Source organism: Aulostomus chinensis, chromosome 6 (assembly GCF_037954235.1).
Source record: "Aulostomus chinensis isolate RoL2024-O1b breed Wild chromosome 6, RoL_Achi_v1.0, whole genome shotgun sequence".
NCBI lineage: Eukaryota > Metazoa > Chordata > Actinopteri > Syngnathiformes > Aulostomidae > Aulostomus > Aulostomus chinensis.
Genome location: NC_141325.1, coordinates 250059 through 277500, shown reverse-complemented (window position 1 = coordinate 277500; position 27442 = coordinate 250059). Strand labels below are relative to the sequence as shown.

Below are 27442 nucleotides of genomic sequence, written 5' to 3'. Positions count from 1 at the left end.
ATCTAATCTAATCTCATCTAATCTAATCTACTCTTATCTAATCTAATGTAAGCAAACCTAGTCTAGTTTTGTCTAATCTAATCTGGTTTTATCTAAACTAATTAAATCTAGTTGAATCTAATCTAATCTAGTCTAATTTAATCTGGTCTAATCTAATCTCATCTGGTCTAATCTAATCTAATCTGATTTATTCTGGTCTCATCTAATCTGGTCTAATTTAATCGAATCGAATCGAATCTAATCTGTTTGAATCTAATCTGGTCTATTCTATTCTTATCTAATCTAACCTAATCTGGTCTAATCTGGTCTAATCGAAACTAATCTAATCTAGTCTAATCTTATCTAATCTAATCTGGTCTAATCTAATCTAATCTAATCTGGTCCAATCTAATCTGTTTGAATCTAATCTGGTCTATTCTCATCTAATCTGATCTGGTCTAATCCAATCTAATCTGGTCTAATCTAATCAAATCTAATGTGGTCCAATCTAATTTCGTCTAATGTAATCTAATATAATCTGGTCTAATCTAATGTAATCTGGTCTATTCTATTCTCATCTAATCTAATCTGGTCTAATCTAATCTAATCTAATCTAATCTGGTCTAATCTAATCTAATCTGGTCTAATCTAATCTAATCTAATATAATGTAATCTAATCTAATGTAATGTAATCTGGTCTAATCTAATGTAATCTAATCTAATCTGGTCCAATCTAATCTAATCTAATCTAGTCTAATCTAATCTGGTCTATTCTATTCTCATCTAATCTAATCTGGTCTAATCCAATCTAATCTGGTCTAATCTAATCTAATGTGGTCTAATCGAATCGAATGTAATGTGGTCTAATCTAATGTGGTCTAATCTAATCTGGTCTAATCCAATCTAATGTGGTCTAATCTAATCTAATCTAGTCTAATCTAATCTGGCCTAATCTAATTTATTCTGGTCTAATCTAATCTAATTTATTCTGGTCTCATCTAATCTGGTCTAATTTAATCTAATCTAATCTAATCTGTTTGAATCTAATGTGGTCTATTCTATTCTTATCTAATCTAATCTAATCTGGTCTAATCTGGTCTAATCAAAACTAATCTAATCTGGTCTAATCTAATCTAATCTTATCTGGTCTACTCTAATCTAATCTGGTCCAATCTAATCTGTTTGAATCTAATCTAGTCTATTCTATTCTCATCTAATCTAATCTGGTCTAATCCAATCTAATCTGGTCTAATCTAATCGAATCTAATGAGGTCTAATCGAATCTGGTCTAATGTAATCTAATCTAATCTGGTCACATCTAGTCTAATCTAATCTGGTCTAATCTAATCTAATATAATCTGGTCTAATCTAATCTAATCTAATGTAATCTGGTCTAATCTAATCTAATGTAATCTGGTCTAATCTAATGTAATCTAATCTAATCTGGTCTAATCTAATCTAATATATTATAATCAAATGTAATCGAATCTAATGTAATGTAATCTGGTCTAATCTAATGTAATCTAATGTAATCTGGTCTAATCTAATCCAATCTAATCTGGTCTAATCTAATCAAATCTACTGTGGTCCAATCTAATCTTGTCTAATGTAATCTAATATAATCTGGTCTAATCTAATGTAATCTCGTCTATTCTATTCTCATCTAATGTAATCTGGTCTAATCTAATCTAATCTAATCTGGTCTAATCTAATCTAATCTGGTCTAATCTAATCTAATATAATATAATGTAATCTAATCTAATGTAATGTAATCTGGTCTAATCTAATGTAATCTAATCTAATCTGGTCCAATCTAATCTAATCTAATCTAGTCTAATCTAATCTGGTCTATTCTATTCTCATCTAATCTAATCTGGTCTAATCCAATCTAATCTGGTCTAATCTAATCTAATGTGGTCTAATCGAATCGAATGTAATGTGGTCTAATCTAATGAGGTCTAATCTAATCTAATCTGGTCTAATCCAATCTAATGTGGTCTAATCTAATCTAATCTAGTCTAATCTAATCTGGCCTAATCTAATTTATTCTGGTCTAATCTAATCTAATTTATTCTGGTCTCATCTAATCTGGTCTAATTTAATCTAATCTAATCTAATCTGTTTGAATTGAATGTGGTCTATTCTATTCTTATCTAATCTAATCTAATGTGGTCTAATCTGGTCTAATCAAAACTAATCTAATCTGGCCTAATCTAATCTAATCTTATCTGGTCTAATCTAATCTAATCTGGTCCAATCTAATCTGTTTGAATCTAATCTAGTCTATTCTATTCTCATCTAATCTAATCTGGTCTAATCCAATCTAATCTGGTCTAATCGAATCGAATCTAATGAGGTCTAATCGAATCTGGTCTAATGTAATCTAATCTAATCTGGTCACATCTAATATAATCTAATCTGGTCTAATCTAATCTAATGTAATCTGGTCTAATCTAATCTAATCTAATGTAATCTGGTCTAATCTAATATAATATAATCTAATCTGGTCTAATCTAATCTAATCTAATCTGGTCTAATCTAATCTAATGTAATCTGGTCTAATCTAATCTAATCTAATCTGTTTGAATCTAATCTGGTCTAATCTAGTGTAACTGGATTCTGGGTTATCAAAAAACCCCAAATGGACACAAACCTACAGGTCCAATTGTCTCCCTCCTGAACTCAACTGTTGACAAAGAATTTAATGAGAAGATTCATGCACTGGTGCAATTGAGGATGATGAGGATGATGAGGTTGGTTGACCCGTCAGTGTTTTGAAAGTACAGCTCTCACACACGGTCAGACAGAGGAGGACTGTGGATGATCCTCCTCCTCAATTTCATCCCCCTCCTCATCTTCCTCCTCATCACCACCATCCTCATCCTCACCCTCTTCCTCCTCATCACCCTCCTCCTCCTCCTCCTCATCATCAACATCATTCTCCTCCTCTTCCTCTTCCTCAACACCATCCTCCTCTTCCTCCTCCTTCTCCTCCTCCTCATCACTCCCTCGGGCGGCTTCGTCTGACAGAAGCAGAAGCGGAACCGCGGCCCGGCGGACCACCGTACTCACTTGCCCACGAAGTTCTCCAGCACCGAGCTCTTCCCGGCGCTCTGGCCGCCCACCACTGCGATCTGCGGCAGGTCGAGAGTCGCGTTCTGGCCGATGGAGGCGAAGGCGTCCTGGAGCTGGTTGACCAGCGGAATCAGCTCCTCCATCCCCCGGTTCCCCATGACGACCGATCAGGTTATTGATCCGGAACTGATCTTGCTATCGATGATGAGGATGATGGAGATGACCTTCAGCTCCTCCTCCTCCTCCACAGGGAGTAACCAGCTGACACGCCCAGACACACATCCGCCGGAGACTTTCACTGTAAAAGCCTCTCAAGGAGAATTGACTCGTACCATCGAACCGCTCCTGCTCCGTCTGGGTCCAAACTCGACGGCATCTTTTGCTCTTTGCTGTTCGCGGGTGACGTCATCGGAGAAGTAAGTTTCATCCAGACCGTCCGGAGGCTCCCGTCCGGTGTTCGTATTAACTTGTTTTTGCTCTTCTTCTGTGTTTTAGCCTACAGGAACATGCTGCTTTTATGTCTAATTCTTATTATTGCGTTTTTAAAAAGAGCTGCACGCCGCTTGATTAGAATTATTCTAATTTTAATTCTTTCTTGTAAATCATTTCAACCCTTCCTGATGAAAATCCAGAAACTGGTTTACCGTCATTTTATTGATTGAACTGATACGTATTTCTGACCTCATGGAATCTTCAAAGGTTTTTAGTCTGATGCTTTTATTCGGATAAAGACAAGCCGTACTTCCGGTGTGGTGCAGCGTCTTGCTGATGGGGGCATGAAGCAGCACAGCATTTCATCATCAGACCACCAATCCATGGCCTTGATCACTCATTGATCATGGATCTTGGTGATGTGGATCAGTGAGTTCATGTCTCTCCCATTCCTGCCTGCAGCTGGGTCTCATCATGTAGAGGAGGAGGTTGGTGATGGATCCACTTCAGAACCAGATCAGAAGCCAGGCCTCGTGGTGATCTGGCTGAGGGGTTCAGGTCTATGCAGAGCAGCAGGGACGGTTCAGCACCTTGGTATGTAGCACCTGAGGGTCACTGGTCCTGCCTATCCACCAGTAGCTGGTGCTGGGTTCTCCCAGTTCTGCTGCCAGTTCCTTCCTTGGTCCTGGTCATGTATTGGTCCATGTGGGTCTACGATGCCTGACATGTGGTGCAGAGGCGGGTTACTGGCTGGTAGGAGTTAATCAAAATAAACACAACCACTGATTTATCTCAACAGAATATCAGAATTAGATGTGGACTATTAAATATCAGACCTCTGATGCCAAAAACTGAACCAGTGACTGAACTGATATCTGACAGTTGTGTAGACTCAGGAAAACTGTAGTTTCCAGATGTTTGTCTGATCAGGCCACACCTGGATTTAAGGAAGTGGTTCCATTGGTGCTAAATTCAGTGTCATGTCCCACTGTAACAGAGGGCGCTGTTGTCCACCCTCGTCCCTCCCAAACTGATCATTTTATCCATAGAGCAGCAGCACCTTAGCAACAACTCTGGACTCTACTGGCCCACTAAAACAGAAAACTATGAATCCAAGGAAACAAGCACCTTGGTACGGTTCTGGAACCTGACAGCTTCAACAAGAAACCAGAAACTGGAGAGAAGATGGAGCTGCTCCAAACTGGAGGAGTCACATGGAGTCTGGCAAGATGGCCTTAGAACCTAGAAGAAAGCCCTTGGTAGAACCAGAGCAGCCGACTACTCAGCACTAATAGAGGAACACAAGAACAACCTAGGTTCCTCTTCAGTCCTGGAGCCAGACTGACAGAGAGCCACAGCTCTACTGAACCAAGTAGTCCTGTTTCCCTGGGCAGCAAAGAGTTCATGGACTTCTTTAATGACAAAATTCTCCTGATTAGAGAGAAACTTCTTCTCCTGCTGCCATCAGCTGACACCATGGCCCCTCGAACCCAGAACCTTAGAGGCAGCTGGAGGACCAGACACACACTTGGATAGTTTTTCTCCCATCAGCCTTCATGAGCTCAGTTCAATAATGTCATCCTCTAAACCTCCACCTGTCTCCTAGACCCCATCCCAACTAAGCTGCTCCAAGACTCTCTCCCCTCGTTAGCCCCTCCCTCTTAGATATGATCAATGTGGCGCTGGTATCTGGTTCTGTCCCTCAGTCCTTTAAAGTAGCAGGAATTAAACCCTCCTCAAAAAACAAGCCTGGATCCAGAAGTTCTACCAACTACAGACCAACATCACATCTTCCTTTTCTCTCCAAGGTTCTGGAGAAAGCAGTTACTAAACAGCTCTGGGACTTCTCCACAGCAACAGCTGATTGGAGGATTCAGTCAGGTTCCAGGTTCATCCTAGCACAGAAACAGAACTAGTCGAAGGTACCAGTGACCTCCTGCTGGTAACAGATGAGGGACGGGTCTCTGTCCTGGTCTGATTAGATCTCAGCGCAGCTTTGGTACCATTGACCACCATATCCTTCTACAGAGACTGGAACCTGTCTCTGGTATTAAAGGGACTACACTAAGGTTCCTGGTCATATTTACTAGGTCATCTCAGTTGGTACCAGTTAATGATGGTTCCTCTGAGACCACTACAGTCAGTTCTGGTGTTCCACAAGGGTCTGTGCTTGGACCAGTCCTCTTGAATGAATGAATGAGCTTTATTGTTATATCAACTGGTACAATGAGATTTGTGTACCAACCTTTAGGTGCATACAGTACGAGTAGACATGAAACACAATAAAAGAACTAATGCTTATGAAGAAACACAATAAATTAAGCAGCATAAGAGCTTACAAATAAAAAAAATAAAAAAGCAGCTATTCTGCAACCTGTACTAAGAACCTGTTTCTAAATAAGGGGAGAGATTCCTGTTATCATTGCACAGTTATTCTACACAGTTCTTACTGCACAGAGTTCCTGATTTCACTGGGAGGAATTCCAATATCCAGACTGTGTTTTGTTTAGTTCAGTTATGGCTCTGGGATAGACGCTGCTTTTCAGTCTGTTAGTCGGTGCTTTCATTGTTCTATAGCATCTGCCTGAGGGCAGTAGTTCAAGGTGAGAGTGTCCGGGCTGGGCTGGGTCTCTAAGGATGCTGTGTGCCCTCCAGAGACAGCATGAGTTGTGCAGCTTGTCCAGGGAGAGGGCGTCCGATGATCCTCTCAACAGGGTCGGCCAGCCGTGCAGCTGCAGAACCACATACAGATGTAGTAGGTGATGATTCTCTGGATGGAGATGTGGTGTTTCCTGAGCATTCTCAGGAAACACAGTCTCTGCTGTGCCTTCTTGATGATGGCGGCGGTGTTGCTGCCCCAGCTCAGGTCCTCCTCTATCTTGAGACCCAGGAAGCAGAAGACTGGGACTCACTCCACAGTAACCCCGTTAATAGACAGGGGCTGAGAGACCGTGGCCCTCCTCCTGAAGTCCACAATCACCTCCTTGGTCTTGGTCTTGTTCAGGGCCAGGTTGTTGAGTTTGCTCCACTGCGACAATCTCTCCACCTCAACATGGTACACAGACTCATCTCCGCGGAGATGAGCCCCACCACGGTGACATCATCAGCAGACTTTATGATGGTGTTGCTGGAGTAGGTGGGGGTGCAGTCCTTAGTATAGAGGGAATAAAGTAGGGGAATCAGCACACAGCCTTGGGAGGAGCCCATACTGAGGCTGAGGGCTGTGGAGGTGTGCCTGCCCACTTTAACCCTCTGAATGCGAACCATCAGGAAGTCTAGGATCCAGGTCTTACAGTTTATACACCAGTCTGCTTGGAAGGATGGTATTTAATTCTGAGCTGTTGTCCACGAAGAGCAGCTGTGAGTAGCTCTCCTGCTGCTCCAGATGGAACAGAGCAGCATGGAGGGCTGTCACAATGGCATCTTCCGTCTTCACCCTGTACCTGCTTCCTCTAGGTCACATGATCAGGAAACACTCCATTGCAGACGACACTCAGCTGAACTCATCAATGATCCACATTGAACAAACCAGCTGACTGAACTGGGTGTGCTGGGCCCAAACACCTGAGGACCACCTGATCTGATGAGACAGGTACCCTGGATGGCACCACCCTGGCCCCCAGCACCACCGTAGGAACCTAGGAGTTCTCTTAGACCAGGACCCTTTAACTCCCTCATTCAACAAATCTCCAGGACGCCTTCTTCCATCTACGTAACATCGCTAAGATCAGACACATCCTGGCTCAAGAAGATGCAGAAAAACTAGTCCCTGCTTTTGTCACTTCCAGGCTGGATTACTGCACGTCCCTCCTCCCAGGCTGGACTAATAAGTCCCTAAAGACTCTCCAGCTGGTCCAGAACGCTGCTACCACGTGTTGACTAGAACTGGTAGCAGAGACCAGGTCTCTCCTGGACTGCTTCTCTGCATGGCTCCCTGTCAGACTCAGAACAGAATTTAAAATTCTTCTTCTACCATCAAAGTCCTCAACAATCAGGCTCCTTCATCTCTGACAGAGCTCCTAGTCCCCTATGATCCAGCTAGAACCCTTCACTCCCAGGATGCAGGGTTCCTGCTGGTTCCTAGAGTTCTAACAGTAGAATGGAGCCAGAGCCTTCAGCTATCAGGCTCCCCTCCTGTGGAACCGTCTCCCAGTTTCAGTCCAGGACCCAGACCCCCTCTCTAGGTTTAAGAGCAGACTTAAGACCTCCTTGTTGATCAGGCTTATAGTCAGGACTGCTTAGGCTGGCCCTTAGACCTGCTGCTATAGGCTCAGACTGCTGGGATCTCCCATGATGCACTGGGCTTCTCTCTCCTCCTCCTGTCCTCATACGTGTTACTAACTCCTCTTCTTCTCCCCTCATCCCAGATCCTGGTGCTGCTGGAGGAGGCTCCAGACCTGAAGAGGCTCCAGCTGCCACCCGTAGCTCCACCTGCTCACGTCCCCGTCTGTCCATCAGTCTCTCCTCCTTTCTCTCTCTCTTTATCTCTGTCCCTCTCTTTCCTTCTGTCTCTGTCTTCCTCCATTCTCTGTCTTTGTCTCTGTCCACCAGTCTCTCCTCCTTTCTCTCCCTCTTTATCTCTGTCCATCTCTCCTTCTGTCTCTCTGTCTTCCGCCATTCTCTGTCTTTGTCTCTGTCCATCAGTCTCTCCTCCTTTCTCTCTCTCTTTATCTCTGTCCCTCTTTCCTTCTGTCTCTCTGTCTTCCTCCATTCTCTGTCTTTGTCTCTGTCCATCAGTCTCTCCTCCTTTCTCTCCCTCTTTATCTCTGTCCCTCTCTCTCCTTCTGTCTCTCTGTCCTTCTCCATTCTCTGTCTTTGTCTCTGTCCATCAGTCTCTCCTCCTTTCTCTCCCTCTTTTTCTCTGTCCCTCTCTCTCCTTCTGTCTCTCTGTCTTCCTCCATTCTCTGTCTTTGTCTCTGTCCTGCTCTCCTGCTCTCTCTCCGTCCCCACTGATCCTGGATCTGCTCCACCTTCCTGCTGGTAAAGGAAGTTTCTGGTGGCTGCTGTTGCAGGATGTGCTGCTGATGGAGAATTGTTGGGTGGAGGTTCATTGAAGGAGGGAGGTGCTGGACCTGCTCTACTTGGACAGAGTCAGGACAGAACTTTGGTTGGGGTTTGGTGACACACTAATAAACCTGACTTGACTTGGTAGCTGGATGGATCAAACTTCTTCTGGGGTCTTTCATGACCAGGAAGGTCCTCCTTGAGTTCACTATCCTTAGTGGGTCCCACACACCAGCATCTTTTACAATGGTGCTGCCAGGCCTTCATGGAGATCAGTTAGTGTCTCCAGCCCACAGGTGGCGATCATGTCAGGCCCCCCTCTTGTCCAGCTCTTCATACCTGGCACTCTGTCTGGAGTGTCTGCCGTTGAGATGGTTCCTGGGATCTCGCTGTGGTCTGTTCTCAGATCCACTGGCCACTGAGCATCCATGCTGTGATGCCTCCTTCTTCCAGTGTTGTTTGGTCTCAGCCCTGGGCCAATCTGCTCTGCTGGTATTAGCGGGCCACTGAGAGAACTCTGATGGTGCTGTGGAGACCATCCTATTTATTCTCCTGGTTTCTGTGTCGAAGGCAGATTGCCAGAGCTGTGAGTCTCTGCTTGGCAGGCTCCAGGGCCTCAGGTGTGGACAGTTGTTGGACTTCCTGGTGTCCCTTCTTCCTCCCCCACACGTTCCTGGAGCTCTGAGAGCTGAAAACCTTGTCTGCCTTGATCTGATCCTCCAGCCTCCTCCTCCATGGATGCGATGCTCTTGGTGCATCTCTAGCATCACTGGTCTCAGTTGTGGTCCTGTAGTGGTGAAGTGCTGCACTCACACCTTCTAGCAGGATGTCAGATAGCTGTGGTAGCGGGGGGGGGGGGGGGTCCAGGTGTTAAGGGTTGGTATCAATCTACCTATCTGTTTGTAGGTGTTACTAAGGTTCGCAAAGGTTCTAACAAGGTTCTACAGAGGAGACAGTTACATCATCTCATATTGTTACGAACACAACAACAGATGCGCTGACATCATCTACATACGGTGTTACACAGAGGTTGCTCTGCTACTTTTGTCAAGGTTTTAAAACAATAATTGGTTAATGGAAGAACAGAATTTGTTAAAACATGTAAATTAAGCTGAAAGGTACAAATTGTTAACAATGGCCTGCGTGTCAGCTTGTGTTTGCGCAGCAGTCTCAGGTGAGATGACCTTGCCCCTGATGATGTCATATCCTTGGACACATGGGGCCAGGTGATGTTCCTGTAATAACAGGTCCCACCCAAGTGGCCTCTTTGCTCCTCTCCCATCAGCGTTGTCTTGCAGGTGTTAGTCTGGATCAGAAAAGACGTACACGAGGAGGAGATGGAGGCTGCCGTGTCCGGTGAGATGGACAGGAAGTTGGGTTCATTGGAGGAATGTTCAAAGTCTCAACCCGTCAGAGAGAAAGAGAGATGGAGACAGAGAGAGGGACAGGAGGGAGAGAGAATGACAGACGGATGGGGATGTGAACAAGCTGGAAGGAGAAAGACGAGCAGAGAGAACAACAGAGGGACGGAGGATGAGAGTTCAGACCCTAACCCAACAACAACGATGACAGTCAACTAGCAACCGATAACCACACCCACCAGCTACTGAAGCATCGACTTCAGCATGAGAAGCATTGAAGTTCTAGTTCTGATACTGATACCTGTCTTTCTGTATGTTGATTGGGTGTGATGTCACACAGGAAGTGATGCAGATCAGTGAATGTCAGTAAGGTGAGACAATTGATGATGTCACTTAAATCATGTCGTAAAAGTATCAGGAAGAGGCATCATCAGGAAGAGCAATCCAGTGCAGGTTCACTTTGACTATTCTGTGATGTCATTGTTTGCCAGGGGCTTCTGCCTGATCTGTTGCCATGGAGACATGCTGTGAAAGAAACCCCATAAACAAGCACCATGTGGCTTGGTTCTATGGCGCCCAGTGAACTGCACACCAAAACACGTCATATCAAGCTTTTTGAGGGCTTTTATATAGAATATCGGCACCACACTGATTCCCTAAGATTCGTTTTCAGTTTTTGACTGAGTTGAATTTTCAGGCAGAAGACATGATGTTAGCAGCAAGCTAACACATGGTTGCCATGGCAGTGGGATCTGTATTCACTGTCGTGGTTGGGTCGTTTCACACTCCGCAGGCAGGAAGGAGCTGACACACCTGTCACCATGGCAAAAGTTTGATAGTGGTAGATACTTTATTGTAGACTTTATAAAGACTGACACTGATAAATAACAAGAATACAGAGGAACAGAGTCCACTAGAATCCAGCAGAGTCCACTAGAGTCCACTAGAGCAGGACAGTCTGTACAAGAAAGCAGATGTATTTGTAACATGTTCAACTGTCCTTGTGAGGACCAGTTTAAGTGTAAACCACATGTTGGTCAGTACTGGGCCAAGGGTTCTTCCAAGTACAGCAGTGCATACGTGAGTTTTACATCAAAATTCTCTTAAACATACCAGGTGAAATTAGACTTATGTGAAACCTGTGGAGGACCTGGTACCGCCACAGTCCGAGACTTATGGCTGATTCCATAGTCCCATGTTGAGACGGGTTGATCCAGTTAGACCAGACCCATGTGCAGACAGGTTTTGAATGCAGGACTGGGTTTGTCTCCATCAGGAAGTTGTGGAGGGAAACAGGATGTGATGTCAAATGTCATTTAGGTTTTTCGAACATGCAAAACATAAGGGAGGGGTAACCTAACAGTGGGGGAGGCGTCAGACTAGAGGTCAGGGGTCAGATCCCTGGGAGAGCTGTAGTAATTAAAAAAAGCTCTGATAGGTTCCTTTTTTCATGTCATACCGGGAAGCCCCGCCCCCTGATGCCACTCAAACACTCATGCAGATATGCCTCCCCCCGCTGCAGTCAGGACTGATCAGAGTGCAGCAGCCAGTCGCTCAGCAGTTTCCGGAGTTGCGGAACTCTCCGTTCTCAGTGATCTGCAGGGATGATGTGTTGCTCGGCGACAGGCCGTTCCTCTGTGACGTCACGGCATATCGCTCCTTCAGCTGAGTCAGGGCCGCCATCAGACGCGTGTTGGCTGCGTCGAGACTGGCGATTCGTTTCTCCTAAGAGACAGAACAATGTTCAGACACACTGCTACAATACTGAGGTCCAGGGACCTCCAGGGGACCTTGAGGGTCTTCCAGGGGTCCTAGAACCTTGCTGTCTTCCTTCTGAAACAATGAATACACGCAAATCAGGAAAAACTGTAACTGTGCACATTCATGAAGATAAATATTTCCTGTGCAATCATGGCAACAGACTACAAGCTGCCCCCTCGCTAACATTGCTAGCCAACAGCTAACACTGATCATCAACAGCTCAACATCACATGATTCCAGTGAGGCGAGTGAAGGAGGCCTTTGCTCCTCCTCCTGAGCCAGTGACCTTTCACTTCCCCAGTGGTGCCCAGTGGCACCTCCAAGGCATAAGAAGTTCTCAGCTATGACATAATGATCAACTGCCGCCATTAGTGGCTTCTAGCTGCCAGTGAGAAGCTCCACACTGTGACAGGTGAACAAACCTGAGCCTCGATGATCTTCTGTTTGGAGTCAACCACCGCCTGCATGTCAGAATGGTCCTTCTTTAGCTCCTCCTCCACTGCCATCAATCTGTAGGTCAGACGTCAAAGGTCACAGTAGCAATTCTCCAGTTGCACAACACTCAATTAGAGGGTCACATGTTTGATCCCCAGCTCCTCCCCTGACCGAGGCAGTGGCATCCCCAGTGTGTGTGTGTGTGTGATGTTTTTGTATGAATGAAAACACATTCCTATGTAAATTCCAGTGAGGCGAGTGAAGGAGACCTCTGCTCCTCCTCCTGGGCCAGTGACCTTTCACTTCCTCAGTATAGGAAGACGCTGGCGTGAGAGGTCTGGAGGGGCATGAGGACCGTCACTGGTTCCAGACCAACCAGCCGAGGAGCTGAAGGCAGTGTGGACTAGGCCATCCAACTGAGTCTGTTTTTTAACAGATTTGATATGGTGACCCCCCCCCCCCACAGACTCCTCTACTGCTGGCCTGCAACAAGCACCCACTGCACTCTCTCTCCTGTCCCCCTCTCACAGCCCCTCATCTGCATGTGACGACCCCCTTCACACCTCCACCCCTCCCCCACCTGTCCCCTCCACACTCAGCATCATGCCTGATCATGTAAGAAGACAGCTGAAGAAACTCCACTCAGGCAAGTCTGTGGTCTGGATGGGGTGGTCCCCATGGTCCTCAAAGCCTGTGCCCCCCAGCTATGTCTCCAGCCTGAGCCTGAGTCTTCAGGGGGTCCCCGTGCTGTGGACGACGTCATGCCTCGTTCCTGTGCCGAAGACGCCGCATCCCGGTGGCTCCAAGGACTACAGACCTGTGGCACTGATGTCTCACATGAAGACCTTGGAGAGACTCATCCTAGATCAGCTCTGGCCCACAGTCAGACAGCGATTGGACCCCCTCCAGTTCATCTACCAGCCCAGAGTCAGAGTTGAGGACGCCATCATCTACCTGCTCGACCGTGTCCATGCTCACCTGGACAAGCCTGCGAGCACTGTGAGATCATGTTTTTTGATTTCTCCAGTGCACCATCAGGCCGGCTCTACTGGGTGAGAAACTGACAGCGATGCAGCTGGAAACCCCCCCCCCCCCCGTGTCCTGGATTGTGGATTGCCTGGCAGGCAGACCTCAGTATGTGCGCCTGCAGTACTGTAGGTCAGACAGGCTCATCTGCAACACTGGGGCCCCCCAGGGGCCCGTCCTCTGTCCCTTCCTCTTCACCTTGTACAACACGGACTTCAGCTACTGCACCGAGACCTGCCACCTCCAGAAATTTTCTGATGACTCTGCAGTAGTTGGGTGAAGAGACTGAGTACAGGGCTGTGGTGGACCACTTGGTCACTTGGTGCGAGCAGAACCATCTGCAGCTCAACGTGGCAAAGCCCAAGCAGCTGGTGGTGGACATGAGGAGAACTAGGCCTCCGGTGTCCCCTGTTTCCATCCATGGGACCAGTGTGGAGATAGTGGAGGACTGCAAGCACTTAGGGGTGGACTTTGACGATAAACTGGACTGGACTAAAAACACAAACGCCCTCTATAGGAAGGACCAAAGTTGCCTCTATTTTCTGAGGCGCCTTAGGTCCTTCAACATCTGTCAGACAATGCTGCGGATATTTTCTGAGTCTGTGGCGGCCAGCGCCATCCTCTATGCTGTTGTGTGCCGGGGCAGCAGACTAAAGGTGATGGAATGGACGCCGACAGGCTGAATAAACTTATCCACAAAGCAGCCATGTTGTAGGAGGGGAGCTGGACTCTGACAGCAGTGTCAGAGAGGAGAATGTTGTCCAAGATTAGGACCATTTTGGACAACGCTTCACACTTCTCTATCACATGCTAGCTAGCAGGAAAAGTACTTTCAACCAGAGACTCAAACTCCCACGTTGCACCACTGAGCGCCACAGGCAATCACTCCTGCCGGTGGCTATCAAACTGTTAACTCCTCCCTCTAAGGTGCAGCCCACCTTATAAAGTTGTTTTTCTCTGTAAAAATTGTGCAAAAATACAAAAATCCCATTCACAAGTGTAAAACTGTAAATATGTACAAAGATGCCTCCTTATCTTCTTGAATTCCTATTTTTTCTTTATTATAAATTGTTTCAGATGTGTTTCAGTGTTTCATTGCTGTTGATCTTATTTAACCTACTTAGGTTACTAAGTAGGTTAAATAATAGGTTCCTTCCTCCTTATTTGTCTTTACAGTGAAATGGAGCACGGCAATCCAACGACTTCCTGATTCTGATTCTGATTAGTGCAGTTAAAGCTGCTTGTCAAAACGAAAAATTTACACACACGCGCACAGACAAAGACGCACACACACACACACACACACACACACACCTGCTGATGATGCTGTTCATCTGGAGATCTTTATCGTCCTGCAGCCTCCTCAGTCTGCTTTCAGTGTCTTCCAACCGAGCCTGATACACACAAACACACACACACGTGAGATGATGTCAGTCAGATTGGTCGTCTACAGCTCAGTGAGCTAAAACGAACAACTTGTCACATGACCATGTCAGCTTCACTGGTTCATTCAGTTGATGCAGGGAGTTGCCAGAAGTTTCTACCTGGTACTCCTGCAGCATCCGCTGGTTCTGCTGATCTTGGACCAGCAGCCGGGCCTCACACTCCTCCTGACGCAGCGCTGCCACACGCAGCTTCTCCTGCAGCAACGTAATCTCCTGCTGATACTATACACACACACACACACACACACACACACACACACACACACACACACACACACACTATAAGGTGGGTTTTCCCCTTGCAGGTGGACCAGATGATCAGTGGGGGTTGGCCTGACCTTGTCGATGAGGGCGTCATCATGGCGGTCTTCCTCTGTGTCACCGTAGGAGGAGGCGGAGTTCATGTTGAGCAGCCAGGCCGCCGTGCGATCCAAAGCACAGGGAGACGGAGCCTGAGTACACACAGGTGATGGAATCACTATAGCAACCAGGGATGAAAACTGGACTCTGCCGGGTCGCCATGGTGACAGACTGGTTACCTTAGTAGCAGGTCGTTGTTTTTCAGGACTGTCTCCTTTGGATGACGAAGATGTCTGTCTGAGACGAGACTGGCCACTGCTCGGCCAATCGGGACTGGATGACATCATGCTACCGGAGGCGGGGCGAGGAGGATAGGCAGAACCTCCGCCCCCACTGAGCATGCTGGGAGGTGTGCGGCCTCGAGGTGGGCCCGGAGGAGCAGATGAGGGGGGCGGAGGCTGGTCAATGCGTCTCTGAGGACCAGAAGAGTTCTGACGAGGGGGGGCAGAGCTACCTGAGGGGAGGTGCAACAACAAAATGACATGAGTTGAGATGTGGAGGAGACCCTTCGATCCATATTCAACCATCAGTCATGCAGCTCGGACGCCATCCAGATCTACTTGTCCACATAATTCATCAACCCGCCATCAGCAATGCTTGACTCCAGCCTGTCAAACTGTGCCGAGCAGCATCTCATCAGATCTGACGTCGAGTCACAGGTGATGACAGTGACGTCACAAACACCTGAAGATCAACAACAGGATCCGATGGTGTCCAGTTGTACCTGTCTCCGTGAGTGACAGTGCTCGTCTAGAATATTCTTCTCCACTGCTGCTGCTCGACATGGCCGACATCCTCTCCCCACGCTCGCCACCGCTACCACCAAGCCCCACAGGCATCTGCGTCAGAAATGCTGGCTTGGTCACCACGCCAGTCCTGTCATCAGCATTGCCCTGTGACCCCACGGAGCCATCTGAGGGCGTGGCATCAGTATGCTGTGGTTGCCGTGGCGATGTGGTAGTCATGTGATACACAGGGTTCTGGAAGGACAGTGGGAGGAGCCCCGTCCTGCGCTGCCACTGGCTGTCATCAAGGCCATCACTCGGGGAGGAGTCTTGCAGGTCAACCAGTGACAGACTTCGGCTCTCATTGGTCAGTCCGGGCCCGTCTCTCCGTCCCACATTGGTTGGTTCAAATGGGGCCTCATTCTCATTGGGCTCTGAGTAAGATGAGCTCGGAGCCGGAGAGCCGCGCAGACCTACAGGAAGTGACATCAGTGGAACAGGAAAGCTCAAATCAGAAGGTCACTAACTGAGGTCAATAGTTAATTGAATAAGGTCAAAGGTCACCTGATGCTGGTTGCAGACTGGATCCTTTTGTGACAAAAAACAAATCTTTGTTTTCTGGAGTTGGAGACGGAAGCCTGGTGAAGTCGACCAAACTGCAAACACACACACACACGCACACACATGAGCTGTGGTTACGACAGTGAACCTGATGTCGGTGAAAGCAGTGACCAACCCTCCGTCCAGTCCGATGCTGCCCTGCAGGCCAACTGAGGGATTACAGGCGGCCAGAGGAGGAGAGAGGGGAGGAGAGAGAGGAGGCGGAGACACCACACGCTGAGGCTCCGGGGAGGACACCGATATGCCAGCAGAATTAGCCACGCCCCCTGGGTTAGCCAGTGCTGCTGACACGTCTCTGAGGATCCGGGGAAGAGGTCCCAGCTTGGACAGACATGACTGAGGACAGACAGAATTTCAGGCAGAACAGGGTTCAATACAATTACTAGGACAGGTGTGTTACCTGTAGAGATGTTCCGATACCGCTTTTTCTTTCCAGATATGATTCCGATAGATGACCTTCCTATGCTGAGCAGGGATCTGACACCAGTGCATGTATATACTTTATATTTACTTATACACTACTATATATACGCCATCTACACACTTTAATGTAGTCTTTAAGAGCTGGATACTACGAACCCTGTATTGATGTCTAGCATCTTTTTGCGTTTACAAATCAAATATCTACAGAGAATTAAAGCCATTGAACTTTTTGTGTTCTACTCTGAGACTCTCACATGAGTAAGAACTCCCATCTTGGAATCAATAATTAATAATAAATTACCTATAGTCAACTGTCGGTGCAGCTGCGATCTCGACCAATCAGAGCCTGTTCTGCTGCGACTGTCATTTGGACACCTGTAGTGCAGCAACTACTTCAAAGATGAGGACGTTAAAGAGGAATCAAAGGACTGGATCAGAGCGCCTCACTGAAGGCTCTTGGTGGGATTCATCACGTTGTTTAGAAGCAGTTTCTAGTGTTTGCTGCTGCACTTCCTTCACCTTGTTCAACTCGCCGCATAAGCCGGTGTGACAAGGTCACCCATGTGGAACCTCCACATGTCGGTGCCGCCCCTCAAAACAAAAACTGTGACCACTCCATGTGGCCATTTCACCACAGGGACTCTCTAATGTGGAACGCTGCCTCATGGCTTGTTGGTCAAAAGCTGTGTTCACACCAAAAATATTCACGTCACTTGATTGGGCAAACATGTCACGTGGTCTAATTAATCTGTCACCCTTCTGGTCAGGACACGACGGGAGGGAGGGGAGGGGCTCGTCTCCTAGATATCAAACCATGCTTGTGCCTGCCATTTCTACAATTCTACAAGTCTACAATTTCATTTAGCAGATGCTTTTGTCCAAAGCGACGTACAACACAAGCAAGAATTTAGACCTAATTAAGGAAAAGTCCATAGTAGCGCAAAAGTGCTTCAGTTGTGATTTGGTCACAGGTACTGCCATCTAGTGGAAGAAGAAGTGTCGCCCCCCCTCCCTCTTTTTTTTTTTTTTTTAATATTTTTTTTGACAGGCATTTCAGTCTAAATATTCACTACTCAGTCTGCCATCCTCCAATGTCATCCTGGATTCACCGTCAGCTGCCTTGTACCTGTTGTGCAGAACTGCCATTGTGTCTTGGTGCATCAACCCTAAAAGGACGCGCGCGCACACACACACGGTCAGATATCTGCGTTCGGGAAGTTGAGATGTGATTTCGTGATCAGACAATCAACATTGATTGGCCTCCTTCGAGTAACATTATTGCAGGAATCTGTCGCACAAAGGTGGCGGATTTCAGGCCATCTGATTCCTCTTGTAAGTTTTTTTCATCACTCGCTCCTTCCTTTAATCACTGTTTATGTGAACACACCTTCAATATCGCTGTGCTTTCACTGGCAACTACAATTTTTTACATCAGCAAAAAAGATGCAGTGGTCTGTGGTACTGTAAGCTAGCATAACAGTAAATGTTAGCTGCTTCTTCTTTGCCACCATAAAATCAACAGCACAGCGATGTCAAGAAGAATGAGGGGGAGATGAATGAGTCACTTTGTTTGGTTACGCAACATTAAAGATGTGGCATTGGTTCCGACTCCTTAACTGGCTGTTACCAAATCCAATGCTTTTTGTGGAACATTTTCTGATACTGGTATTGATATCCATCTACTGATGTGTGTCATTGTGTTACCTGTTCCAGTTCAGTCAGCAGAGTGTGAAGGCTGGACAGCTCTCGGCCCAGGTCGATGTACCCATCGAAGCCGGCAGTGTGGCTGAGTCCGTCTGGGTTTGAGATCTCCTGCAGGAAACGTTGCATGCTGCTCCACTGATGCTCCACAAAGTCATTCATGAATAGCATGTACTCCTCTTTAGTGCCAAACCTGGAGCAACAGGTAAGCGGTGTGAATGCAAAGGTACAAGTCATAGCTGAAGGTACAGGTTGTAGCAGCAGGTGAAGGTAAACCTAGGTGCCGGCTTTTCAAGAAAATCTAGAATACATTTTGGGCTGGACTGTTGAATAATCATGAGACAATAATTGACAAACATAAACATCACATACAATTAAGACAGTCCAAAGCTCTGCAATGAGCTGCTCATGCAGGGGCGTAGGTGCAGCTACTGCTCAGGGACGTGCTCCACGGTGCAACATCGAACCCTCCAGCTGTCTCCCTGTTGCTCTTTAGGAATGTGGCGAGCTGTCGTTGACTGGCAGTGTGATTGACATGTAACTGACAGACTTACTTGCTAAAGTTAGCGAGCGTCTGGATGACTTTGGCGATAAGAGTCAGAGTTCGTGCCGTGCGCTCATCTGGGTACCCCTGCATCAGGTCGAACAGTGACGGTGACATGACAGCTGGACACAGGAAGCGCAGGAACAATGATGCACTGATGAGCCGTTCACTTATGTCTGGTCGCCCTCGGTTACCACATTCCTGTCGCCATGATGCAAACACTTCCTTCAACTCCCGTGGAAACACCCTGGAGGGTGGGGGTGGGGGGAGGTATGAAACCAGGAGACACAAGATACAAATAATCTTCTGAATCAGAGCAGAGCCATACTGCTGAGGACACCTGAGAAGACCCTAAGGACCCCGGACGCCACTCCTGAGCCTGAACCCTTTAATCAATCAATCAATTAATCAATCAATCGAACTGTGGCTGAAAAAAGAAATGAGGGGCTGCCCAGAAGCAAAGTGGCCATGCAGTGCAAAAGAGACAAGGCCTCAGTGCAGGTTTTGGCCTCCAACCTCAGGGAGAAGCCACTGTCTTCAGCGCTTGGTGATTGGCTGGAGGAACAAACAGGCACACCCTCCAGATGTGGTGGGCAGGACCAACCAAACTCCTGTGATTTGGACATGCTAACGTCTGCTACTGTACACAGAAAGGTGAGAAATCTGTCACTGTGAAATCTAACAAACTGTTTTATTTAAAATATGTCAAAAACATTTGCATACCCCATTTTTGATCAATGTGCTATTGTTTTGTTCCCAATTTATTTGTTGATATTTCAAATGTTTGGAAGAGAACAGATCTTTTAATCTGTTGTATCAAAAGACTTCTTTCAAAAATATTTCTAGTCTTTCTGGTCTTTTATTCAGAACAATACAAGAATTTCTGTCAAGATGTTTTCACCTGTAAGAGTCGAGGATCTTACAGAAGGCGAGTTCGCAGCACATCCTCAGGTTAGCCTGATGCTCAGCAAGGTCAGAGGTCGCACAACGAGATGGGTCGACCTCACAGTTCTCATCAGACTCGTACAGAGCTTTAATGAACTCCCCTGAGCACACACACACACACACACGCACAGTGAGACAAGCTAAGCTAAGCAGTTGAGGGGCTAATTCTTTTGATCTTCATCCTAGACTGTGTGTACTGCAGTCTAATGTGTATTACGTAGTATTGTGCACTTGTGTGTATACCCAGAGCATCCTGCAAATACTTCTGTCCAATCAGCTTCAAGTACTCCTCAATACTCTTTGTTGCCAATGTGTTCTCCCTGAAGATCAGCTGGTCATTGTCACGGCAACGGTCCACTTCTGACATCATCAAATCTGTCAGGAAATCCTAATAACAGGGGTCAGAGGTTAAGTACTGTATAAACTACCATCATCTTGTTAATTGCAACTCGTGAAAATGTGTAGTGAGCGGGGTTAGAGTATAGCAGATGGCATCGGTCTCCAGGGGGCGGGGCCTGTACCTTGGCTTTGCCTGTGCTGTGCAGGATGTGGACGAGTGCAGCGGCCAGCTCTTCTTTGGCTCGCAGGTTGATGGAGGCCTCCAGCGTGTTGCAGAGCAGCAGGTAGTTGGAACTGATGTACTCTGCAAACTCTTTATACTGCTCCATGGGCAAGATGACAATACTCTGATAGCGAGCTTTGATGCGCACAGTTGGAACACAAGATTTTCCTGAAACACCAGAGGGACTATTTCAGTGTGTGGGGGTTTTATCCGGACCGACTGGACTTCAGCTACACCATCTGTAAATATTCCAACTAAAATAACCTGGGCTGCAGCTATCGATTCTTGAAGTAATCGAGTAATCCATCAATTATTCTGGCGATTGATCAAGTAATCAGATAAGAAGTACTGCGCATTCTGCATTTTTTTTCAATTATGTTACTTTTGCTTTATTTAAGAGCGATGGTAGCCTACAAAGGAGAAAATAAGACATCTCTTAAATTGACAAGTATGAAATGTGAATGTAAAAGTACGAAGTAACGTAACTTAAATTTGACTGTACTTTTGCTGTTTGTACTTTACTTTTTACTGAAGTACAAACAGGGTCCTAAAGGGGACAAACAGGGGATCGGTTCACCAACACGCATTTTATCATGGCGGCCTGCCTCATTGAGACACCGGCACCACACGAGTCTCCATTTCTGGAGGTGCGCTGCTTCCTCCGTCGTCGAGGAGGAAACTCTTTATTCAAGTCTCGTGAGATTTGTGTCGGTCGTTTCTGCTAAAATAATCAAACTCTGGATCTTGGGGGTCTCAGGTTCCCTTCTTGACACAACGCTCTCTCTGTCTACTCATGACAGACAGCAGGATGCTACACTGCAGGGTTCTCACACACACACACAGACTTGGTGTGTGTGGACACTCAGGTTTTGGCCGTTTTTTTTTTAAATCAGTCTGAGGACGGCGTTGGCGGCTGATGAGTCATCAGTCGGCCCTCCTCTCCTCCTCACCTGTCGCTGCTCTGAGGAGGTCTGACAGAGACCCAGACCCAGTAAAGACCTCCTCATGTAGCCGTTTACTCTTACAAACACACCTGGGTGGTGTCGATGATGTCATTCACCATCAGAGTCGTTTCCTCTGTTTTAATAAACTCCGTCATTAACAAGAAGTCTCCTCCACGTGCAGCTCTGCTGTGAGGTAAGTAATCAAATGACCTGATTTACTCAAGGAATTGTTTCAGCCCTAACAGTAACATTACATTTCCGTCCACCAATGCTGCTCATTTCAGGGTTAACCACCTTTGTCAGGACGCTGTGTGAGTCCTTACATGATTTGAGTCTGTGTGCAATACAGCGTGCCATCTTGGACAGCAGTCGGTGGCTGTGGAACAAACCACATCTCTGTCCCTGCACGACGTGAGGCGTCTTTAACTCGCTTGATTCTTCCCTGACTCATGATATCTGGTTTGTAATGAATGTCAGACATGCTCTTAACTATCATTACTGCCCTCACAGTGAATGTAGTCGGGGTTTGTAGGCTCAGTTCTGCATGTTTTTGTTAAATGAATTTTTTCTGTTCAACTCTGTTCTGTAGACGAACCTGGACTCATGAAAATACATTTATTATTACAGATGTGACCAAGAAACATTGAGCTGTGCACCGACTAATTGTTCGCTTTAGAAGTAATACAAAAACGATCAAAAGAAAGGCAAAATGAGAAGAAGGATTTACAATTGCTGGTGATTATGATTTATGATGAGTAGCTGCATTACCTTTCAACAGGAAATGTCTTGCTGACTGAGTTATCACAGATTTTTGGGCTTTTCCCCATCCAGAGTCAAACTTATCTTGGGGATGTTTTCAGTGCTATTAACGTGCTTATATGTAAATTGAGCATGTGTGTGTAAACTGATCTGCAGCGATGAGCTGTGTGTCTGTACCGCATTTGAACCAAATTTAATGAAAATCAATTTAGAATCAAGTGAGTGACACCTGCCTCACATGGTGCAGGTATGAAGATGTGGTTTGTATCATAGCCCCAGCGGGTGCAGCTCACATGGTGTACAGACTCATATCATGCACTGACGTCCTACCTACACCAGCAGGAGGTGATCTGGATGCAGGGATGTGGCACGAGTTTTATCTCATGTACCAGTGAGGTGACTGGTTGAAGCCAACAGCTCAGACGTAAGTGATGCGTGGACTCTCACCTCGGCTGGTGCTGGGTGTGCTCACTGAGTACCATTTCTCCACCAGCTGCCTGCTTGTCACCGTAGCAACAGGCATGTTTACCAACCCCACGTAGCTGCTCTTGTCCTTCTTTCTCTTCCTATCGGGATCTTTATAAAGGTGGAGAGTCACAGCACTGATGGATGGTAGGCTGCTGAAGTCAAAACGTTCTCCCCAGAAAATGTTATCAGTCTTCAGCTTGCAGGACGTTCGTGCGTATAGGCTGTCGTCCAGACACAGTTCACAGAAGTACCTGAGGTAAAAATACGACAGTTATCGCTTCATGTCAGAATTTAGTGAACCAGGAATAGTGCTGGCTGCCTGTGTTTAGGTGTAGCTCCTGCCTGCTTGAATTCAGGTGTAGTTATGGCCTTTGCGTTCATCGTGAACTCACAGATCTCAAGTGTTTTGCTGCTCTTGCTTAAACCTAATTAACCTTGTTTCACTTGTAATTACACAGATCGAACCACCTGCTAGCACGACACGGCTCAACACATTACTTGGCTGAAGCATCTTCCATCTTTTAGTGACAGTCCTGCTATCTTTTCCAACATTGTTTAGCCTTCTCAGCTCTCTAGCCAGCTCTCTCCTGCTCAGTGTCACTTGTTTAGTTACTCCTCTGCCTCCTTTACTGATACAGATAAGTGTGTTCAATGAAACTTTGTTGTAGCGTGCTGGACCTGCGAGGCTCTGAACTGATGGATCCAAACAATTAGCTGCTAAAGTTAGCCAGCCCCCGTTAGCCAGTGGGGATTGTCCTAGCATCCGGCTAACCACAGCAGGGAGGCTGGGTGACTGTCCCAAAGAAGCACAGTCCCAAGCAGAAGCCTCTTGTTAGAGACCAACCACTGGTACATGTTTCTGACAGGTTTTCCAACTCAGCAATTCACCAGCAGAGAAACCAGCTCTTGTTATTGGCAATTCTATTTTGAGGAGTATGAAGGCATGATGAGACATCTGCAATGTCCAATGGATATGTTGAATTCTGTCTTGTGTTCATCTCCCTCACGTAATCGGACCAGATGATAAGCATTGCGCAAATCTGGCTCCCTCCAGGAGCTCGAAGGTTGAATAGTTGAGAGGAAGGGGCTAGCAGTTCTTGATTGTGATGTCATTGAGGCCCCGTTCTTCATTGCAGGGATGAAATGTCTGCAGGTCAATGGCACAATCATATGGGCCGTGAAGTGGCAGAGAGGTGGCTTTGGCCTTGCTGAAGACACGTGGTATCCAACTGGGGCCCCCATCCTGGTGCTGGCCTGGTGATGGTGGGTTGCTGAGGAGCAGATGCTTGGTGACAGGAAGGACTCCACCCCTAGAGAGACCCTGCCATCCAGTCAGTCAGGGTTGGGGCTGTGGCGGTGAAGCCAGGGGTAGCCCAAGATGAGCTGGAGATGAAGAGACTTTGGGATGTGTAACAGGTTGTTTCATGATGGTTTGCTGACAAGAACATCTTAACTAGTTGTGTCTGGTGAGTAACAATCCAAAGGAAATATCCATCAAGGGTGCTGGCAAGAACCAGAGAGGCTAGAGGAACCTGTTCAAGACCAAGCTGGAGAGCTACCTCCCCATAAATGAAGCTGCTGTTAGCACCAGAGTCAATTAGTGTGGTAAAAGTGTGGGAACCCTGGGGGACAGGTACAGGGCAGATCAGGCATGCTGAGTCCATCTTAGGCCAGATACTACTAGTAAAGGGTGGTGTGGAGACCCAAATACAGCACAGGGCCTGGCAGATATGTTTGGTAATGTCTTTTATAAATGACGAGCAGAATATCAACAAAGGAAACCGTTCAGCAAGATTTGCAAAAAGCGGGTCTTAAGAGGGTCTGAGCCAGGTGATTGTCCTGTTAAGGAGCTAACCAGAGATGTAGTCAAATGGTGCTTAAGTTGAGAACCAGAGAAGCCAATGATCGTAGGAGATGAACCAGGAGGGAGCAGGCAGGTGGTAGTTTGAAGACAGGCAAGTAGTCAGGAAGCCAGAAGGGAAGGAGAAACACACAATGGCCTGTATGGAGATTCACGTTCAGCCTCAGAATCACAATGAGCCGCCAAAGACTTGAAGGCTAAATCCAGGGAACCGCATCACCATAGGAATACACCAAGAAACCAAGGAAATGGCAAACAGGAACCAGGAATGCTGGAATGAAACTTGCAGTCACAAACAGAAGGCTGAGGTGATTACTGGGGAGGCAAACTGGAGGGTTGGTCCGAGGCAGGCAGAGTTGTAGATGGTAGAATCAGTCCAAAGAACTCCATAGAGGCTTGTGTTAATATCAAAGAACAATTTGGCAATGAGTGACTCGAGAGTATCAGGATAAACACTAGGTTGATTGGTGATCAGAGCAGCTGTGTGCACAGGTGAGTGGAGTTGGCAGATGAGGAAGGAGTGGCTGGCGACAGGTGGGGTGGAGTGGAAATACAATGTTCCACAAGGGTCTGTGCTTGGACCAGTCCTCTTCACCCTGTACCTGCTTCCTCTAGGTCACATGATCAGGAAACACTCCATTAATGTTCACTGCTATGCAGACGACACTCAGCTGAACTCATCAATGATCCACATGGAACAAACCAGCTGACTGAACTGGAGGCCTGTCTGAAGGACAGGAAACATGGAGGACCATCATTTCCTTTATTAAACTCTGATAAACTGAAGTTCTTGTGCTGGGCCCAAACACCTGAGGACCACCTGACCTGATGAGACAGGTACCCTGGATGGCACCACCCTGGCCCCCAGAATCACCGTAGGAACCTAGCAGTTCTCTTTGACCAGGACCCTTTAACTCCCACATTCAACAAATCTCCAGGACGCCTTCTTCCATCTACGTAACATCACTAAGATCAGACACATCCTGGCTCAAGAAGATGCAGAAAAACTGGACCCAAGTTCAGACAGTCTCAAATGAGTCAAACAAAAGTCTTAAACTCAAAAAGCAAAGTAAAACGCAACCCGGAGGTCCAAAGTTCAGAGGAAAGAAAACACAAAGAACCAACAAACCAAACGAAAATAAGTCCAACGCAAAGACTGAAAACCAAGACTCACTGGAAACAAAAAGGACAGGGAACACCACGTGGTCAAAATGGACCAAAAACAAGTGTAGTTCCTGTCTGTTTGCACAGGTGTACCGCCTCCTACCTCTTTTTCGCAGGCAGGTCCTTGGCTTCGATCACCCAGATCGTCAGAACGTTTTCCACCCTCCGGCTGTTGTCTTTGTTAGGGTGAACAGCGCGTCTGAGGTTCTCCATCCATTTATCTCTTTCTGCTGCCGAGCGACATGAGAAACATTTGGTTCCCGTGGAGGTTGTCACCTAGTAGACAAAGGTCAGAGGTCAGAGTGTGTGTCTGTTGTGTGGCCATCAGGTGAAAAGTGTTTTTGGAGCTTGTGTAGCAGCTGTTGATAACAATATAATGCAGCTTTTTATAGAAATGCTGCCACTGTTGCAGTTCCACTCTTTGAGCTGAGAGCCCAATGAGACCAAGAGTTGTGCTGGCTACTGCTTTGCTCTCAGCAAACTACAAATGCTACTGATGCTAATGAGATGGGATGACTGATCAGGCCTTGATTAGCATCAGATCCAGAAACCCTCAGTCCTGCTCTAATAAAGCCCTGGCACTTAGCCTTAGGGAGAGAGAAAGAGAGATTTTAATATAGTAAAAAATATTTTATTTACTGACAGTTCATTGTGACATACCCAATGAACCAAATCTCTCTGATTTAATATTTTACAGTACACGCTGAGTACTGACTGATTCGTAAACTGAGGTTGTCATCACTGATAGTGACTGACAGTCGAACCAGTGTTGTTCAAACACACATGGGCCCCCATCCTGTATCAAAACTGAACTCCAGTCTGGACCTGGTAGTACAGAGCCACACCAGCATGGAGTCTTCACCTGCTCTGTTCTCCATCTTGTTGCACCTGCTGACCCACACCACTAGCTTAGCTTCACCTGACAGGACACTGAAGGGGTTTGCATAAAACCCTCCACTGTGGTTCCAATCCACTCAGTCGGCTTGTCATCTTTCAGGCTGGCCTGTTACTGCTTGTTCACAGATTTCACGGTGGTTTCCTGTCTGCCTTGTGGAGACACATTTTGTTGTGGTTCCATGCAGTCAGCAAGGGTCCACTGAACTCCCCTCCCAAATGCTGGGTCCAGGTAGACCTCAGGAGAAGGTTCTGAGTGATCAGGATCAGCAGTATCGTGGCTGTACTGTCCAATGAAGTTCTCTCTCACAGAGAGCTTCTGGCTACACAGCTCCAGGACCTGCTGTTTCCCTCTCACTGACAAGACACTCAGCAGAGAGCCCACAGCCTCAGTGTCAGTCAGCACCAAAGAGATGGTACTGTGACTCGTCCAGGGTTTGGACATGTTGACCACTGAACTTTCAACCAGACCAGCAGCTGGAATGTAGAAGAGCAGAATAATAAAGTCAGTCAGCTGAGTTCGCCCCGGTGCTCCGTGTCTCAGGCTCTGTTCCGTCTCTGGAGACAGAGCCGAGTGTCTCCACCTCTACCTGGCCTGGATCCATCAGATCAGCTCTCAGCTTCATCGTCTCCTCAGTCTCAGTGCAGGTGACACTCACATGTATGTGCTGCGTGTGCAGCACCTGTCTACATGTATGTTGGGCTCCGCTGGCTTCCTACATGCAGGTGACCTTCGCCCAGCGCCAGAACTCCTGAGGAGGAGCTGAGCTTCTTCTTCTGTTTCCAGCAGAATCGACACTCTCGGTGCACTGCTGTTGGTGGGCGTGTACGCAGAGGCCTTGGCTGACTCCTGATTGGTCAGCAATGACCGTCACAAAATGGAAAACCCTCAGGCAGACACACCGCATCACATCAATTAATTGTCCAGCCTGTCAGTGAGTCACCCCATCCAC

At 46.9% G+C, this 27442-nt stretch overlaps 2 protein-coding genes and 1 long non-coding RNA gene across 6 annotated transcripts in view; 1 reads left to right on the top strand and 2 right to left on the bottom strand.

Moving 5' to 3' along the window:
- LOC147259560 (dynamin-1-like) overlaps window positions 1-3333 on the bottom strand; it is an 18323-nt gene extending 14990 nt beyond the window's left edge. For both annotated transcript variants that reach the window (XM_086205558.1, XM_086205557.1), the window contains exon 1: window positions 3052-3333. In XM_086205558.1, coding sequence (XP_086061684.1) covers window positions 3052-3212 — 161 coding nt within the window. In that variant the 5' untranslated portion in view covers window positions 3213-3333. The remainder of the gene's footprint in view (window positions 1-3051) is intronic.
- Window positions 2954-9345, top strand: LOC147259559 (uncharacterized). Its single transcript, XR_015116319.1, has 3 exons — window positions 2954-3470; window positions 3949-4080; window positions 7854-9345. It is a non-coding gene; the product is annotated as an uncharacterized LOC147259559 (long non-coding RNA).
- Window positions 5679-27442, bottom strand: part of dab2ipa (DAB2 interacting protein a) — a 44639-nt gene continuing 22875 nt past the window's right edge. For all 3 annotated transcript variants that reach the window (XM_086205554.1, XM_086205555.1, XM_086205556.1), the window contains 16 exons: window positions 25699-25871; window positions 22550-22821; window positions 20359-20567; window positions 20081-20225; window positions 19794-19938; window positions 18903-19139; window positions 18352-18541; window positions 16340-16560; window positions 16168-16259; window positions 15603-16076; window positions 15058-15332; window positions 14857-14970; window positions 14618-14740; window positions 14388-14467; window positions 12035-12122; window positions 5679-11576 (listed from right to left, as the gene is read on the bottom strand). In XM_086205554.1, the coding sequence (XP_086061680.1) occupies window positions 11406-11576; window positions 12035-12122; window positions 14388-14467; window positions 14618-14740; window positions 14857-14970; window positions 15058-15332; window positions 15603-16076; window positions 16168-16259; window positions 16340-16560; window positions 18352-18541; window positions 18903-19139; window positions 19794-19938; window positions 20081-20225; window positions 20359-20567; window positions 22550-22821; window positions 25699-25871 (3009 nt within the window). In that variant the 3' untranslated portion in view covers window positions 5679-11405. The remainder of the gene's footprint in view (window positions 11577-12034; window positions 12123-14387; window positions 14468-14617; window positions 14741-14856; window positions 14971-15057; window positions 15333-15602; window positions 16077-16167; window positions 16260-16339; window positions 16561-18351; window positions 18542-18902; window positions 19140-19793; window positions 19939-20080; window positions 20226-20358; window positions 20568-22549; window positions 22822-25698; window positions 25872-27442) is intronic.